The 16,302-nt window shown below is 37.6% G+C and overlaps 1 protein-coding gene across 3 annotated transcripts in view; it reads left to right on the top strand.

Moving 5' to 3' along the window:
• PRKACB (protein kinase cAMP-activated catalytic subunit beta) overlaps positions 1-16,302 on the top strand; it is a 64,599-nt gene that overhangs the window by 29,884 nt on the left and 18,413 nt on the right. Inside the window, exon 1 of one of the 3 annotated variants that reach the window (XM_059478239.1) lies at positions 1,264-1,482. The exons of 1 other annotated variant lie outside the window; for it this stretch is intronic. In XM_059478239.1, coding sequence (XP_059334222.1) covers positions 1,302-1,482 — 181 coding nt within the window. In that variant the 5' untranslated portion in view covers positions 1,264-1,301. Of the gene's footprint in view, positions 1-1,263; positions 1,483-4,749; positions 5,055-16,302 lie in introns of those variants that run through there. One more of the 3 variants, XM_059478241.1, reaches the window with a different exon arrangement.

Below are 16,302 nucleotides of genomic sequence, written 5' to 3'. Positions count from 1 at the left end.
GTCTAGAAATGTAATGGGTTGTGCTGGCTGAGGCAAATCACAAGTGTAGCAGTGCCCATGAGGAAGAATGTAGCCAAATTTGTAAAATCTGTCTGTTGGCATTTTTATTGTTTTATCACTGTCATGGGCAGTTTGTCAGCATGGGGTTTTTTTCTGAGACACAGGGCTGTTATGAAATGGTTATATAATGGCCAAGGGTGGGTATCTGCTGACATTTGAAAACTATGCAGTGAGAAGTATGGTGGTGAAAAATGAGAGGTATGTCTTTAACACGTGTTGACTGTAAGACAGGAGACAGATTGTGGAAAACATATTTCAGTCTTTCTTAAGAATAGCCTAAAGTTTTAAAAAGCCACATTGTAGATGTGCAGAAATAGATGTGTTTCCATTTTCACAAAAACGAATATTTAGTATTACCCATTGTAAGCATGCAAAATTACATAACTTGCAAATAATTATAGTGTTAAATACAGCTTTCAGTTTCTTTTCCTTATATTTTGTGCCATTAAAAGTTACACTTTCTAGACTTACTCCACAGTTGAAAATACTAAGATTTCTTGTGAAAGAATGAAATCTTATCAGCAAAATGTAAATGTGTTTGGTTCATTCGCAGAATAAGTAGAACCCAGTTTGAAAAAGTACAATGCAGTTGTGTTTAAATGTGCGATAGAATTCAACTTCTTCACTGATTTTATCCACAAAGGAAGAAAATAATATGGTTTTTCTTCCTCCAGTAATAACATAAGTTTGTTCAGTAACTTCCTTGCTTAGGAAGTTGATTAGTTGAAAGCATGAGATTACTCAAGATTAGATTCCAGCTGGATATGTTGCTGTGATGATGTGGTACTCCATCTTAATAACAGGAGAGGAACTGCAGAATAGTTACTTTTGGTTTTTTTCACGTGTGGTTGTGGTAAATGAAAAAATTACCTATCTACTTTCTGATCTTTACTTCTAAACGGCTTGTTTGTAGTCCTCTAACATAAAATGTATACTTAAGTATGAAGTTTAATGCGTTAAAAGCAATGAGAATACATACTAGAGAAATTATTGCTTGTTTGTTTTCTAAAAAACAAAACACTTTTCAATTTACATGAAAAGAAACTTTTCACTGTACAAACCAGTACATCATAGAGCTCAGTACATCATAGAGCTTTCCTTAACAGGAAGTAGAAGAGAGTCGTGGTTAGCAAACACTGCAGGCAGGAAGCTCGGCACATGCACAGCTCTTAGTGGCGCTGGGGCGTCCAGCTCCCTTTAGATGTTTTCTCTTTTGCTTTTGTGAGTCCCTGGTGTGGTAGATGGCAGGGCACAAGGAGGTCCCTGGCAGCCAGGGCACGGCCACGGCGCTGCAGAGACTGGAAGGGTTTGCTAACCGCCTCTTCCATAGGCACTCCAAGAATGGTGCGCATGAGCAGAGAGAGGCTCTGGAAAATGAGAGCCAGCAGTGCTCTGAGTACACTGCCCAGTGGGATGCATCAAGTAAGTGTGGGGAGGGGTTGGTTTCTTTTATAGGTAGTTGCTCTTCAGTTTGCCTCGTGAATGAAGTGTGAACACTGCTGTGTGATAGGTTCTGGGGCAGTTTTGTAATTTGTTACCTAAAGGTATTAATGGGAAGAAGAGCATATTGCATCAGGCAGGGGAAGATGGGGGCTGGTTTATGGACTGGTGGCTGGCAGGAGAATTTATCACGCATTCCTTTTTCTTTCAAAGCACAGTTGACTTGTTTTGGCAAGCACCCACCCCAGTTCTTACTTCTAAATTACTTATTTTCAAATTAAATCAGTGAGTTCAGCAGAAGTAGAAGACTAACTAAAGACTAGAATATTTAAACTTCAAAATAGGCAGACACTGCTGTGCAGATTAAAATTCTAATTAAAGGGATTTTTCATCATTCATAGTTGTATTTTAAGGGATATATACATCAGAAATGTTCTATGTAGTGGTAAACAATATAAAATTGTGTTTGATTTTTAACTATTACATATTAGCTTAGTGTGGGAATACGGATTAGCTAATTAATTTCTTAATTAGTGAACAGTTTACAGTATTATTTGTATGGATTCATATTTTCCATGGTTGTATTTTGAGTAATGAAAGAGATTTCAAAAAATCACAATATAAATAAATTGACGTTTGATTTTCCTTTTAACTTTAAAGCTGTGTAGTATTTTGCAAAGCAATTCTTGTCTCTGGTTAAATACTCATTTTAAAATGTTACAATATGGTAATTTATGATAATTTTGTTCCAAATTTCAGATTCATTGATGGATTTGAGATAGCACAATTATTTCAGTTGAAGATAGGCCATGTTGGAAATTTTCAGCATCACAGTATTGCCATGAAAAAAATCAGCATTTATACTTCTTACTTGAAATTTAAAATATTTTATGAGTAGGGAGTGAATCTATTCTCAGAGGATAAGCCGTAAACATGGAAACAAAAAGGTGTTAATGCAGTGATCTAAAATAGATTAAATCTAGGTCTCCCAAATGAGACAGGAAGAATTGACTCGTTTTGTTGGGAAGATAACTGATGAAAGTGCATAAATTCTGAGCTTTCACTTCTCCATAATATTTTCAGCTTGGTAAAAATAGGCACATACTTGTGTTTATGAAGAAGCTCTTTTTTATGTAAATAGCTGTTTGAAAAAACACTGAAGCATTTTTGTTTATATAACATGAAGAAAAAAACATGGTAATGACCTAGTGACACTCACAAATTGCGACCTGTTTTGTACAAGTCTCTTACTTTCTTCCCCTCTTCATAAGGCAGGCTTCCTAGTGTGACATGTTTGATGAGGAAATGGACTGTCGTGTCTCTTGATAAACATGCAGAAAATGGCTGTTCTGTGCTATTTTAAGTCGTAATTAAGCAGAACAGTTGCATGCAGTTTTCTGAGCTGAAGTTGCTGAGCTGGTAACTGAATGGTGGGTGACTATGTAGCTTTGGTTTTGGGATGAAATTCTGAATCTTCATCCTTAAACTCTACCTTCAATCTCTAGATTATTTTTAAAAAGTAATAATATAAATTACTGTAGGTACCCATGCACTGAGTTCACATTTAAAGGTTCTCATTTTGCTACCACTGAAGTCAGACTGATAGAGAAGAAAAGGGATTACAGTGGAGGAAGTATTTCTGTCTACTCCTGACTTCTAATTAGATCTTCAGAAAAATCCATAATCACTGAAAATAGTTTGTAAAACATGAAAGAGAAACAAGGTGTTTGGGTTTTTTTGTTAATTTCATTTTGGTTGGTTTGTTTGTTTGGGGGTCGTTTTGTTTTGTTGTGGGGGGTTTTTATATCCAAGAGTGCATTGTCTTAGAATTGCCTAGAGTCACTGAATTCAGCTTGTAGATTAATTTCCCAGAAAGTTTAATTAATAAGCAGTGTTTTGGAAACATGCCGGTGGTTTGTCTTAGAAGGATGTTTGAATATTCTCAACTATTCTTTCAATATCACTGCAACTTAGTAATGTTAGTGTAAAGTTTTAGGTGAAGCTACTTAGCAGACAGCATGAATAACTATTGAAGTTCAAGGCAAAAACACTCTCATTCCTGAAAAAAAAAATTGCAAAGCGACTTCTCAGAGTTTTTGTTTGTTTCAGGTAGAAACCATATGAAAAGGAAGTGGATGTATTTGTATCTTCTGGTGTAATGAAATACAATAGCAGGTCTGTTTCTTTTACAAGTGGTTTCTGCAGAAGCTCTGGGGTTGCTGAAGGGGAAGGAGCTTGTTTGGGTGGACTTTGGTTGTTAGTGCTGTTGTCAGTGTTATGATTTGAATAAATTACCATGTGGTCTATGGCCTTTGGGGATTTTCAGTGGTTGGGTTTGAAACTTAACATCTTTGCTTTGTTATTTTGATATATAAGCATACGGTTTCTCCAACTTACCTTGGATACTTGGTTGATGCATGAAATTAATGTGTTTTGTAATGTCCTCAGAGTCCAGTAGGGCAGAGGTGACTGGGCACCACAGGCCTTGAAATCTGTTTTAAAAAGTTGCCTGAGCACACATGTGATGGTACAGCCTGAACTGGTGACCAAGTCAGTTGTGCTGCACTGCCCAAGGGTGAAAGGGACATGATGGGAGCTATCAGAACGATGCATTTCGTTCTTTGTTTAGAAGTCTTGACTGTGGCCACTTGCAAATATATGGAACCTACATTTTGGTTTTTGCTTTGTTTTCTTAGTTGCTTGTTGCTCTTTCAAAAACTGAAATGCGAAAGGAAAGGAGAACGAGGTTGCTTGATTTTGAATGTAGTGACAGTAAGATCAGTGTGTCTTATATTCTTGAACCAATAAGTGTTTTCCAAATCTGCATAAGAATATCAACAACTTGGATACCTGAAATGGTCAGAAGGGTCACCACTAGTGCATCTGCCATCTTCATAGTCTCTAAATTGAAAGTGGATGGGTGATAAACAATCAAAAGAATATGATTTGATCTCTGATTCAAAATAATACTAGTATACTTCCAAATACAGTAGAATGATTTATAGAGATTTAGCAGAATAGTTACTTGTATATGTGTGTGTAGAGAGAGAAAAACGCATGTTAAATATGAAATAATGTACAGAGCATACTGTATGAATTGCTTAAAGCTTTAGCATAACTACTAGTTGGGTACAAGTCAACAGATAATTCTGGTCTAAGGTTGCCATGGAAACAACCAGTGCTTGATATAATTGAGAACATCTTAAACCCTCCTGGTGTTTGCATGCTTTTTTCCCCTGCCATTTTGAGTTGCTTTAGACATGAATAGGTAGCATTGGTCAGAACAGTAGTAGTTAATGAGCAAAACCAAATACCGGTGTCCTGAATATTGATTTTGATATCCTACTGGTATCTTGTGCTTCGTAGTTTTTTGCATCACAAGGAGCTCATAAGGAAGAGCAGCTCTCTGGATTCTGTGTGCTCTCTTTCTGGTTAGTGTGTAAGTGTATTTAGAGATTGAAGCACTGATTTGGTAGAGATTAACATATTTCATCAACTGTTGGATTAATATTTGGAGCAATATGTTTCTGAAAACTAGCTCTTCAGCATGAATGGTAAGTCTTTTCTATTCCCTTTTGAGACGTTTTTTGTTCCGTCTTCACAATCAGGGAAAATCTACCAGGTTTCCCTTTTTTGTCTGCAGAGCTGCATCGACTGCCGGTGTCTTTGTTTTTGTAATCGACTCACTGTGGGTTTCTCTGTAAAATTATTAGTCTTAAAGATTTGCAGCTTTTTATTAAACAGCTTGCTTTGCATGACTGCTATTTAGTATTTTAAATATTATTTTAAAGGTTTCTTTTGGACATATCCGATTTGAACAATTTTGTAATTGAATATATACATGTCTGTTCACTTAATTTTCTGTGTCACTCACAATAAATTATTTTCTGTGAATTTATACAAATCAGAGAGGCCTTCTGAAATTATTGTATTCATCACCTGAAAATCTAAACAGGCTTTTGTTTTTCGGCTGAACCAGCTTATTCTGCTATTATTTTTAGTCTTCCAAATGCTGGAATGGCAGAATAGTTGAGGTCATTCATGGAAGTAAGGGAGGGGAGTCTCATTTGAAATGAGATACTGTAATAGATCTAGTAAACTTATCAGGCAGGTATTTACTTTCCAAAACCACTGTGACTAGTTATTATAAGGTACTTTGAATATAATGGAGTTATGAAGTGCTGTAGTCCTTCTTGTAATATTATTGAAAGATATTTTTCTCAATATGTAGACTGTAAATCTGTTTTCTTAGAAAAATATATCCTTTGAAAATTGTTTTCAAAAAGCCCAAATATGCTAGTTATGGAAATGATGCCTTTTTGTTTCAAACAGATAGTCTAGAGCTTTGGAAAATGACTTGAAACACATTTTATTGAAAAGAAAGAGCAGTTAATCACATATATGGGGTGTTTGTGTGCATGTGTGTCTGTGTGGTTTTGCTTAATATTACAAATTTAAAGGACTATTTTTATAAAGATTTCATTTGTGTGCATGGCAGGGAGGTGTTATCCCACTGCCTTATCTAATATCAGCTTATCTATACTTATCTCATACAAATGTGTTGAGGTCATCTTGCCCAGAATGGAAAGTGTGGCTGTCATTTCCTTGGTGTACAAAGTACAAATGTCAAAACCGATGCAGTTATTAAGGCAGTGTTTCAGTACTTTGTACCTACACGATGGAGATTTGTGGCACAGCATCATTCATGGCTGTTTGAATAAACCCAAATGCAGGCTGTCCCTGGGAGTGCTGTCCCAGCCCCGGGTGTGTGCTCCCCACATCCCTGCAGGGATGCTGGCAGGTGGAGGCCAGCATGGAGCTGCTGTGGCCACGTTGCCCCGCAGGGACACGATGGCGTCCCGGCATCCCCGCACCACCTGCCCTGCTCAGCCTCCGGGAGGGGGGAGGCGTCAGCCTCTGCATTTCCTCCATGTCACAGCCACTCCTGTGCTCATGGAGAGGTCTCTCCTGGGGTCAGAAAGTCTCCACTTTTCACCAGCTGGTACCAGACTGGTTTTTCTATCACATTTAGCTCTGTTTCTCTTACAGTTAGGTCATAGCCTCCATAGGAATTGAGATTTGTGGAAGTCAGCTCTGTGAATTCTGAGTTTTGGGTTTTTGTTTGAATATTCTCTTATGATTTATGAGTCATAAAGGAATAAATTTCACACAATCTAGGTGAGAAAGAGGTTATAGTTGTTTATAACCTCAACAATTATGTTGGTTTTTTGTTTGTTTTGTGGTGTGGGTTTTTTGGGGGGTGGTGGTTCTTCTTAGGGTTGGGGATTTTTTCTTTCCCCTGGGGGTTTATTCTGCAATTTGCATCTGTAGATTTTATTCATCTTGCATGCAGTCTCCCAGTTCCATTAAAACATAGAAATAAATAGGAACAACTTTTAACAGGTGTCGATTCCCAATCAAAAATACCTATAAATTAGTCTAATTTTGACAAGGGAAAGGCAGCTATCTCCTGCTCCATCAAGATTAAGTCTTTGCTGTAAACATTTCCCTATTTAAACCACTTGTGCTTTTCAGTGCATTTTTGTGGCTGGCTTCACTGCAGCAGTGTTACATTACACCCTGTCAGCGGATAAAATCAGATGCTTTCCTTGAGAAAGACAGCCAAGATGCAAGTGAAACCTTGATGAAAAAAATTATGTATTTTCTTCAATTGCAAGTACAAGTGGCTAATTTTTTTCCCCTTTTATTTCTTCCTTTTTTTCCCTCCCCAGAAAAGGTCTGGTTATATGCTTAGATTTTTTGTTTTCTAGAAAGACTCAAAGGAAAAGGTGGTTTTCTATTTCTTTAAAGTTGGACTTTTGTTTTGAACAGCTTGAACAGATAAAAGTGTAAGGTCAAGTAAATAATAGCCCCAGCACCCAGGGGTCAAAGGTATAGTCTGCTAAATCTACTGTTTCACTAAGAATAGGCTTAAAATTCTGAAGTATCACTAATTACATGATTGGGCTACTACTTTCCAATACTGCAAATAGAGGTAATTGGAGATACAGACATTTGCACTCAAAAGACACCGGATGTGTATGGAGACAGATGGAGCAGTGCATGGAGAGGGCGTGAGCCACGCTGATGGACTCTGCTGAAATATTGCCCAGTTTTGTGCACACTTGAGCATAGGCTTGTGTAAGGAGTGAAGGGTGAAGAGGGATAGTATAAATACATTAGTTATGTGCACTGAGAACATTTCTAACAGCAAGGGGCAATAAGCAGCAACTGATTATTCCCACTGCTCAAAAGATTGTAAAAAATGGAAGAATGCCATGGAATTTCTGGGTGTCAGAACCATATATCTTCCTATGAATGTCTCATGGGACTAATGCTTTCTTCTTTTCAAAAATTCCCTACTGTTACTCATTACCCTCTGACAGCAAACTACAGCAGTTTCTTGGTGTTAACTTGGGTTTGTGTTTTATTCTAGTTCTTGTACAAAATATTTGAAAAGACAAGACAAAGGCTGCTGCATTTACATAATTCATGAAATATATCCACAAAGTGAACACAGTGCTTGGTTTGGGGTAGAAGCAAAAAATGAGAGTAACAGAATTGAGATTTCTTCCAAAGGAAAGGATATTTGGTATGTTGTAGTCTTGAACTCTGACTTACTCTAGTCACTATTGCATTACTTTTGTATTTTTTTATCAGAAATATTTGGTTTTTGCCCTCGTTTTGAGTTAACATCTCAAATTGTTTATATATTTGTTGCTGGTTACTCGGAGAGTTTCTGCTAGTCCTGCTGTTGTAGGCCAAAGTTCACAGAAGTTCCCCAGCTTTAATTGTGGAGGTTCTTAGAGGTAGTTTTGTAACTTGCACAATGTTTTTGCTGTTTTTCTTTATTCATCTTTAGCTGCTGACAGATAGCTCAGCCCATTAAGAATTAATTTCTTTGGTTTAATAGGTTTAATTTATTCAGCTTTTTTTTTTCAGGGTTTCCAGTTCAGTTCTATGTATGCCTCTATTTGGCATGCCTCTATGCCAAATAAGTGCTGAATTTACCCAGTTTCTAAAATCTCATTCTTTATCAGAATGGATAATAAACCTTCTTACCTACTTTTTACTTGCCTTAAGCCTGAGACAAACAAAAATTTGTTATTCACCCAGTGTGTTGAATTGTGAAATGTGTTTATTTACATAAGACTTCCTTATTCAGGAAGCCAGTCTCTGCTATTTAAGGGTATAAATGAACTTCTCCTGCTTGGCTGGTTACTGCAGGCAACCCTTTCCTGTAAATATTGAAAGCATGTTCTGCAGGAGATATGTCAGTGCAGCAATGTGTCAGAAGCTCAGATCTTGTGAGGAGATGAAGAACTATTTTGCTGATTTACCCTGACAGCTGTGAAGATGTCTTGCTGATCCCAAAGTATCTATATGATAATTTTTGTGGAGTTTTAATAATGCAAGGGCTGGAACAAGATGGCTTGTGGGAAGTGGGCTTAGACATGAGTACCCACAGACCAAGATTGTTGCATCCACTATTATTTTTATGCCTTGTATTAAATATTTGAAAAAAAGAAAAAGCAACAAAATAGTTTCTCTTCTCAAATAACTTTTTAAATACATCCATACAGTGAACGGCCCCTGCAGTTGTTTAGTTTGGAGTATAAGGAAGAAGTTAGTTTAGTAAAACCTCTAAAGGTTACTTTTAAAAGGAAGGGGTATTTGTGCATGAGTGTGTGTGGTATTATTCCCTGCTTGCAGGGAGTTCATTAGTCAATATGCAGATAACATCAACTACCTGCAGATTTATGTTTACTGTTGCTAATGATCTAGCCATAAAGCCTGGTCTTAGGGATAGCTGCACGTTATCCTTTGTAGTCACTGAACTGCTGCAGAGAGGAAATGTGGGACAGTGATATGGAGAGGGAAGTGGGTGCTGACCAACTGGCAGAATCTTAATGGTGCAGAGAGCTTAACTAGAGGGAATCTACAGCAGGTGCTGAAAACATTTTTCTTGGTAAGTGATTTTGACTGCAATAGGAAAATCTGATTAATTTGTGTATTTGTATCAACTACTAGAATTTGTTAAAAACCTTTACTCAAAAATGTGATACATTTACAAAATACTTTATAGTAGTGCCCTAGAAGATGTTGTTCTTGGAACTCATTCTTAAACTGTATTCTTTTTTTTTTTTCTCCCCACATGGTAACCATGGAAATGTATGCGCTGCAGGAACAAAAGATGTTTGAATTTTGACAATTGTCACACAGTTTTCAGCTTTCTTTGTTGTATTGTTAATACCTGTTATATTTCACACAGGAATGTGGTCTTTTACACTACAGGTCCTGTGGTAGTTGTAACATCTTAGATTATTTGCTGGATAAAGTTTAACAACTATAGAGGATGGTACTGCACAGCTGCACCTTAATTCCTAATTGCCTACTAAGTTCCTCAGAGGATGACAATTGAGTATATTACATCTTAAGATTCTTCAGTTACATGTTAAGATTCTTCACATAGATTTTTTTCTGTATGAGCAAATTTTTTAAATGGAGAGTGTTATGTACTGCATTTGAAAGTAATTGTGTTAAACACATAATTTACTAATTTTAAATTTTAAGATAGTTGAATTATTCAATACAATAATTGAAAACCAATAACTTGAATTTAGAATTATTTTTCAGAAGCCTTTTCAGCAGTCCAGGGTGATGTGTTCATGGTTCTGTCACAGTAGCACAAGCTGATACCCTTTCAGAAAGGAGCAGTTCTGTCCCCCATATTTGCCCACTCACCTCGGGAGGACCATTCAAGAGAAGAGGAGGGAACTGCTTCTCTGCTCATTCCCTGCCTTCTGCCCATTCCTTTTCAGTCTGGGCTGGTTCCCTGACCTGGCTTGCAGTCAGACACGAGAATGCTTTTGCTCTTTCAAGGAAGGTCATTAGAGAAATGCAGGAGTGAATGACTGCGGGAGGACAGGACTGGTGTGGGGTTTTTTTCAGCCCATGCTGAACACTGAACTGTAGCCTGACAAACCAAACTGCTATTTCTTGGACTTTAAAGCCTCAAATCACATGGATTGTTGCAAGAGAGGAAGCAGATTTACAAATGTGTCATCTCCTTCAATTTATGCTTCAAGGGCAGGAAGAAGGTATGAGTAAGACACTGTTCATTAAGCCAAATCCTAGTTTTAATATATTCCAGAACTAATTTAATGCTAGTTCTAACTGATCCATTTAGAGAATTGAAACGAAAACTTCAACTTTAATCCATCAGCAAAAGCTTGCTACTAGCCCTTTAATTTGAAAGGGAAGCTTGGGTAGTAAAGAGGGGCGGCAGCCTGAAGGACCAAAATACCTAAAGGTGGGGTTGAACAGCTCTCAGCCACCAGGAATCTGCAGGAGGCTTTGTCACATCCTATACATTGATGCTCAGATGAAAATATTCTGCTTGTCAGCATTGAGAAAGTCTTGCAAATCATTATTTCTTTAGGATTTGAATAACAGATCCTAGGTTGGATCATAAAGTTAACCTGCTATGGTGCTTTTGGTATATATCTTCTGTTGAGGGAGAAGTCACTTATAAAAATATGTGTTTGTAAATTTTGATGAACATTGGGTCTGGAGGAGCTTAATCTTTTAGATTAAGAAAGTAGAGCTTTAGCTCATATGTATATTTTTTTGTGGAAAATTATTCAACTGGGGCATGGGTGCATGTGCAGCTCTGCTGAGCAGTGCTAGTACAAGATTTGATTGTGTTTGTGACTGAAAAACTACTGCTTTGCATTAAACATTTGACTTTACTGATTTACATTATACATTTTGGGGGGGGGGGTTAAACAAAATCTCAGGGATTCGTGTCCTAAGTGACTCTGTTATTTGGGTTTGATTCTGTCTCCCCAGAGTGCCCCCCTTATATTATATTCTATTTTTGGCATTAGCAGGGTTTGCCACCTCTGAAGCAGTACTTTGGTATTTAAGAAAAGATCAAGGGAGAAAGACTGAGCATTGGATTTGAAAATGAAATTAATTATATTGTCTATAATAAAAATAGAAGGAAGTCAGTCTGACTGTGGCAGTTTTGTGCAGTAGAGTATCTACTGCTCAGAATCCAACAGAGATCAGTGTTATCTCTGATGGCTGAAAACCTGGCTCCTGTTCTGATGTGTCTTAATCTGTCACATCTCTTGTACAGGCTGTTGCTGTGTAGCCAGCCAAGTAAAGCAGTGAACTGGGTTTTTTACAGAGCTCTTAACTCTTTTAACTTTGCTTTTTGGAAATTCACAAAATACTGTTTAGCTCAAAACATGAGCTAAACATGAAAATCATGCACGGGATTCAAATAAGATTTGTGCCCGTGTTTGAAAATTGAGTTGTAATGGATAAGATCAATTTGTATTTTACAATTTCTGCACACTTTAAATTAATTCCTGAATGTGCTCCTACAAAGATCAGATTTTAGTGCCTCCTTCTAGTTTTTAGGCACAACAGCTGTAATTGGTCTTAATTTACTGTTTTTTCCTGTTTGTCTCCCTTTTTCCCACACCTGTCTCTTTTCCCATTTCTTCCCCATTCTTTCCACTATTCTTTAGAAAAGTTTACAGTGTACAGTTGATAATTAGTGCTCCTATTTTAATAGTAAGCTTATATTCAGTGAAAAGCAAGCTTAATTCAGTTAATCTACTAATTAGTAGATACATAATTCTTACATGATCATGTAGCTACTAAGAACTTTCTGGTTTTGTATTTCAGCAATTGGGCCCTTTCAGAACTGCTCTGTTTGTTTGGCTCTTTGTTTCTGGGGATTGTTAGATTTTGGGTTTGGATTGGATTGATTTGGTTTGGTTTGTTTTTTTAACTGAAGAAAGGGTCTTACCCATTTCAGCTGGTAAGTCGGTTTGCTCTGCATCACCTGTGTTTACCATAATTAGTGTTTATAGAGAAATATGAAGTCAAAACCTTGCTCTTTAAGTCAAAACCTGATAAATGAGATATTCAGTTGATGCAGTTCATTGACCCAGCCTTGGCAGAAACAAGGCAGACTCCTTGCTGGTCAGCTCTTCACAAGAGGGCTGGTGGCTGTGCTCTCTGCTGTGTTCAAAAAGGTGGACTTGCCCTCAACCAGGCTTGCATCACCTGGACTTTTTTCACCCACCATTTTTATATTGTGAGAAGCAAAGTGTTTTGGTTTTGTTGACAGTCTGTTTCAATGATACCATTTTAGTTTATGCTTTGAAGTATTTTCCAGCTATTAAATTGTTAACTGGTGCTCACACTGCTTCATCTGAGTGTATAATAATACTTAACACTTAGCTGTGTTCATTTTGAAACACTTGCCAGGGCAGAGAAACCTTTTTTTGAGCCTTTATTACTCCTGCTAATCAAAAGAGAAATATTTAAAAATTTAGACAACAGGCTAATAGTGTAAGAATGGGACTTAGAACCGGAATCAGAAGCTTCTCACTTGCATCTGAAATATGGTACCAAAACCACAGATATCTATATACATCTTGATAAAGTTTAAGGCTATAAATACACTTTTTATAAAAATGAAATATACATATACATTTACCAGAATCTCTTCATACATATTCATTTTTCCATTAAATGATTTAATTAAATAGCCCATTTAACTCCAGACTTCAAATGATTATATTACAGTTTTGGAAGAAAATTTGAATTGTATTTTGATAAAGGGCATTTTAAATACCAGACAGAGATTGGCATTTAGCACAGCAGATGGGGGTTTGTAGTGGTGCCCAGTGTTTAGTCTTAATCAGTTTAGTTCTTGCTTTCTTGCTGTGAATCCTAGCCAAATATTTTTTTTTTTCCCCTTACAAAAAAAAAAATCCTGGCTTGCTGGCTCTTGTGGGAGATGTGATTGAGAATAACAAATACTGTGCATGTGGGAGGTGGGAGAAAGGCAGAGTAACTCATGGTAACTCTCAGGACTGCTCCATCTGTGACCCCTTTTCCTCTGCTGTCATTGCAATCCTGCAACCAAGAGGTCTTCACCCTCTTGATTTTTTTCAGGAACTTGCTTCTGATTCACTTGCCCTTAAACTGTGTTTTAGGTCAAAGTACTCATTACAGTACTCATACCCTTAGTTAACAGGTTTTTTATCAGCATGTTAACTTTTCATAGAAAAGTTGATCAATAAAACAAGCAAACATATTGTGAACTGTGTGAATATACCAATAGAGACCAATTTCCTCTTGTTTGGGGGTGGGCTCAGGGGTGTTTCTGTTTTGCATGTAGCAGAGTTTGTTCATTTGTTCAGGTGTTGTTGGTTTGTATGCTTGGGGTTTTCTTTAATTCCTCCTATGCTGGCATTACCTAGGAGCCTCTGGATGTTGGGTTCCTCTTCCCTTAGAACACTGTTCCAGCAGACTTTCCTGCTTATCCTCCTGTTGCCTTGGTTCCAAGTACAGCTCTCCACAAGCCCCCTGTGATATGCAAGGGAGTAGCTGAGGCTTCGTGTTGCAGTGGTTGTAGCACTGCTTCTGACCAAGGTGAACCAGAGCAGGCAGAAGGTGTGACTGCTTCAAGCCGTTCACTTGTGGTCCTTGGCCATTATTCCATTTCTTTCCACCCTCTTCTGAATCTCACCAAATGTCCTGCTTTGGGTGTTTGCACTGCAGAGAACCTGCCTCTCCTGCCAAGGCTTGCTCATGCTGGTGACAAAGGGCTGGGTTTGTGCTGTTTGTGCTTGCCTGATCCTGGACAGCCGGTGGGTGCATCCTCTCTGCTTCCAGCTGGTGTCCTTCCTGCCGTGTTCAGTTGTTTCTGCTGTGGTCCTTGTTGTGCTGGTGCTGTTACCTGTGCTTTGCTGTCTCCTCCTAGTACCTTCCTTTCTTGAGCAGGAGCTCTCCTGCTTTGCTTTCAGCCTCCTGCACTCCAACTTCCACTGTGCCAGCAAACCCCATCTGAGCAGTGTTTGTTGCTGGTCTGTGCATACACTCCTTGCCCCACTCTCATCTACACTTTGCTCAGCCACAGACAAGTGATCCTTGCTCTTCAGTGTTTATGGGAACCTGTATGTCCACATCCTTAGCTCCTTTTTTCTGACAGCTTTACCAAATTAAATCATGCTCATATGGTGTCCCTATCAGATCCCTGTGTACATTCCACTTTGCATACAGTAACTTCAGCTGTGCAGATTAGACTTCTCAAGTTGCTGTTCTTGGGTAATAGGACTGAAATCTGATTGAGATTTTTTTATGTTTTGGAGACTGCTTGCCACTTATCTACCACATGCCATGCAATTCGCACATGCTGTCTTCTGGAACAAAGTGCTAAGTAGTGGGAAGATCACCCGATTACAGGTTTTATTGTGATCCAGCATGCTGTGATGAAGATAGATACACTATTGTTAGCAACAGTTCCATGGATGTGTATGTCTTCGAATAGCTTAATAATTAAAGATGCCAACTTGATCTCCTGAAGTTTTCTAGGCTGTGCTTATTTCTGTGATGCATCATCTTTTTTTCATACTGATTTTAGCTGCCTTTGGTGATTTTTTTTCTTTCTTTGCTCAAACATTCTGTGATTTAACATGAGTCATTCTGTCTGTGTGGGAAAGGGCTGGTTTATTACAGGGTCTGTTCTTGAGTGGGGAGGGGAAAGGGTGGAATGTATTTGTGTTTTCTATGTGTTTGTTGTGGAAATGCATAAAACTTTTTTTTCTTCTTCTCTTTCTTTCCTCTCTTCATCATCTCATCTGTGTGGGTGAATGTTCCTGCAAACCCTTGGGGAACCTATAGAGACGTTTGGTATGCTCATTCCTTCATTAGTGCCCAAAGTCACAGATGCTAGGTACAGTTTAGACTAGAAAAGCAAACAAGAGCCACATCATCACAATGTAAGGTGGCTAAAAATGTGCACTTGAGGAAAACCTCTAAGTCATCATCTATTACACCTATTTGTTTGCATCATCACAGTAATACCAATGGCCACTGCTACCCAGTTGGCGTAAATTTTGATTCTGCACTTAAAAGTAGAAATTAAATATGTTCTCCTCTAGCAAGAGCTGCTGTTTTGTGCTTGAGAGATAATTTTCAAAAGTTCAAATTCCAAGTCGTGTTTTGAGAAATGACAGAAGTGCATGCACTTAAATTGCCTAAGTTCTATTTGAAAGCACCTGCGGAATTGTGTTGAGGTGTAGGAGCCCAGGTGACCTCTGGAAGTGAGAACCAGACATAATTCAATGTACTCTGTCATTAGGAAGAAACTGATTTTAATAAAACTGACAACAAAACATTTTTAAAATATAGTGATTTTCAGATACGTTGTTACCCTTGGGTAGCTTTATTTTGAAAATTTATGTTCAATGCTGCTTTCTTTGAAAAGAGGGCCAAAGTAAAGTAGAACAATGTAGGAGTTTTGTTGCAGGAGAGCTTGTGGCTTAATGGTATTCTAGAAATGAGAGATTTTTCTCATGAATCCACAATTTGAATATTTCCAGCTGGATCACATTTAGTTCATAAACAGCATTCTTTATTCCATAAGTAGAACAGAGATAAAAATGACTGTAAATGTCATTGTATATTTTTATAAATACTGAATAGTCATACTTCAATGTGAAATAAGTAGCAACATAAAATATTTATTTATATGAACAGAGATGGCATGAGGGATATTTAAACATATGTACTGTAATGACATTAAAAAAGAAAAAAGCAATTACTTTGTGTTAATGTTCACTTCTAAGCTACAGTCGCTAAAGTTTGAAGGCTCAGCTTTTTGGTAATCTTAATGATTTTGTTGGGGTTTTTTTCTTGTCATTAAGAGAAAATATTTGTGCTACTTTGACATAAATTGATGTTTGAATAACTGTATCAGTATTCCTCACT

Source organism: Ammospiza nelsoni, chromosome 9 (assembly GCF_027579445.1).
Source record: "Ammospiza nelsoni isolate bAmmNel1 chromosome 9, bAmmNel1.pri, whole genome shotgun sequence".
Classification (NCBI taxonomy): Eukaryota; Metazoa; Chordata; class Aves; order Passeriformes; family Passerellidae; genus Ammospiza; species Ammospiza nelsoni.
The sequence above is the reverse complement of the archived record's forward strand: the minus strand, read 5'-3'. Positions and strand labels throughout refer to the sequence as shown.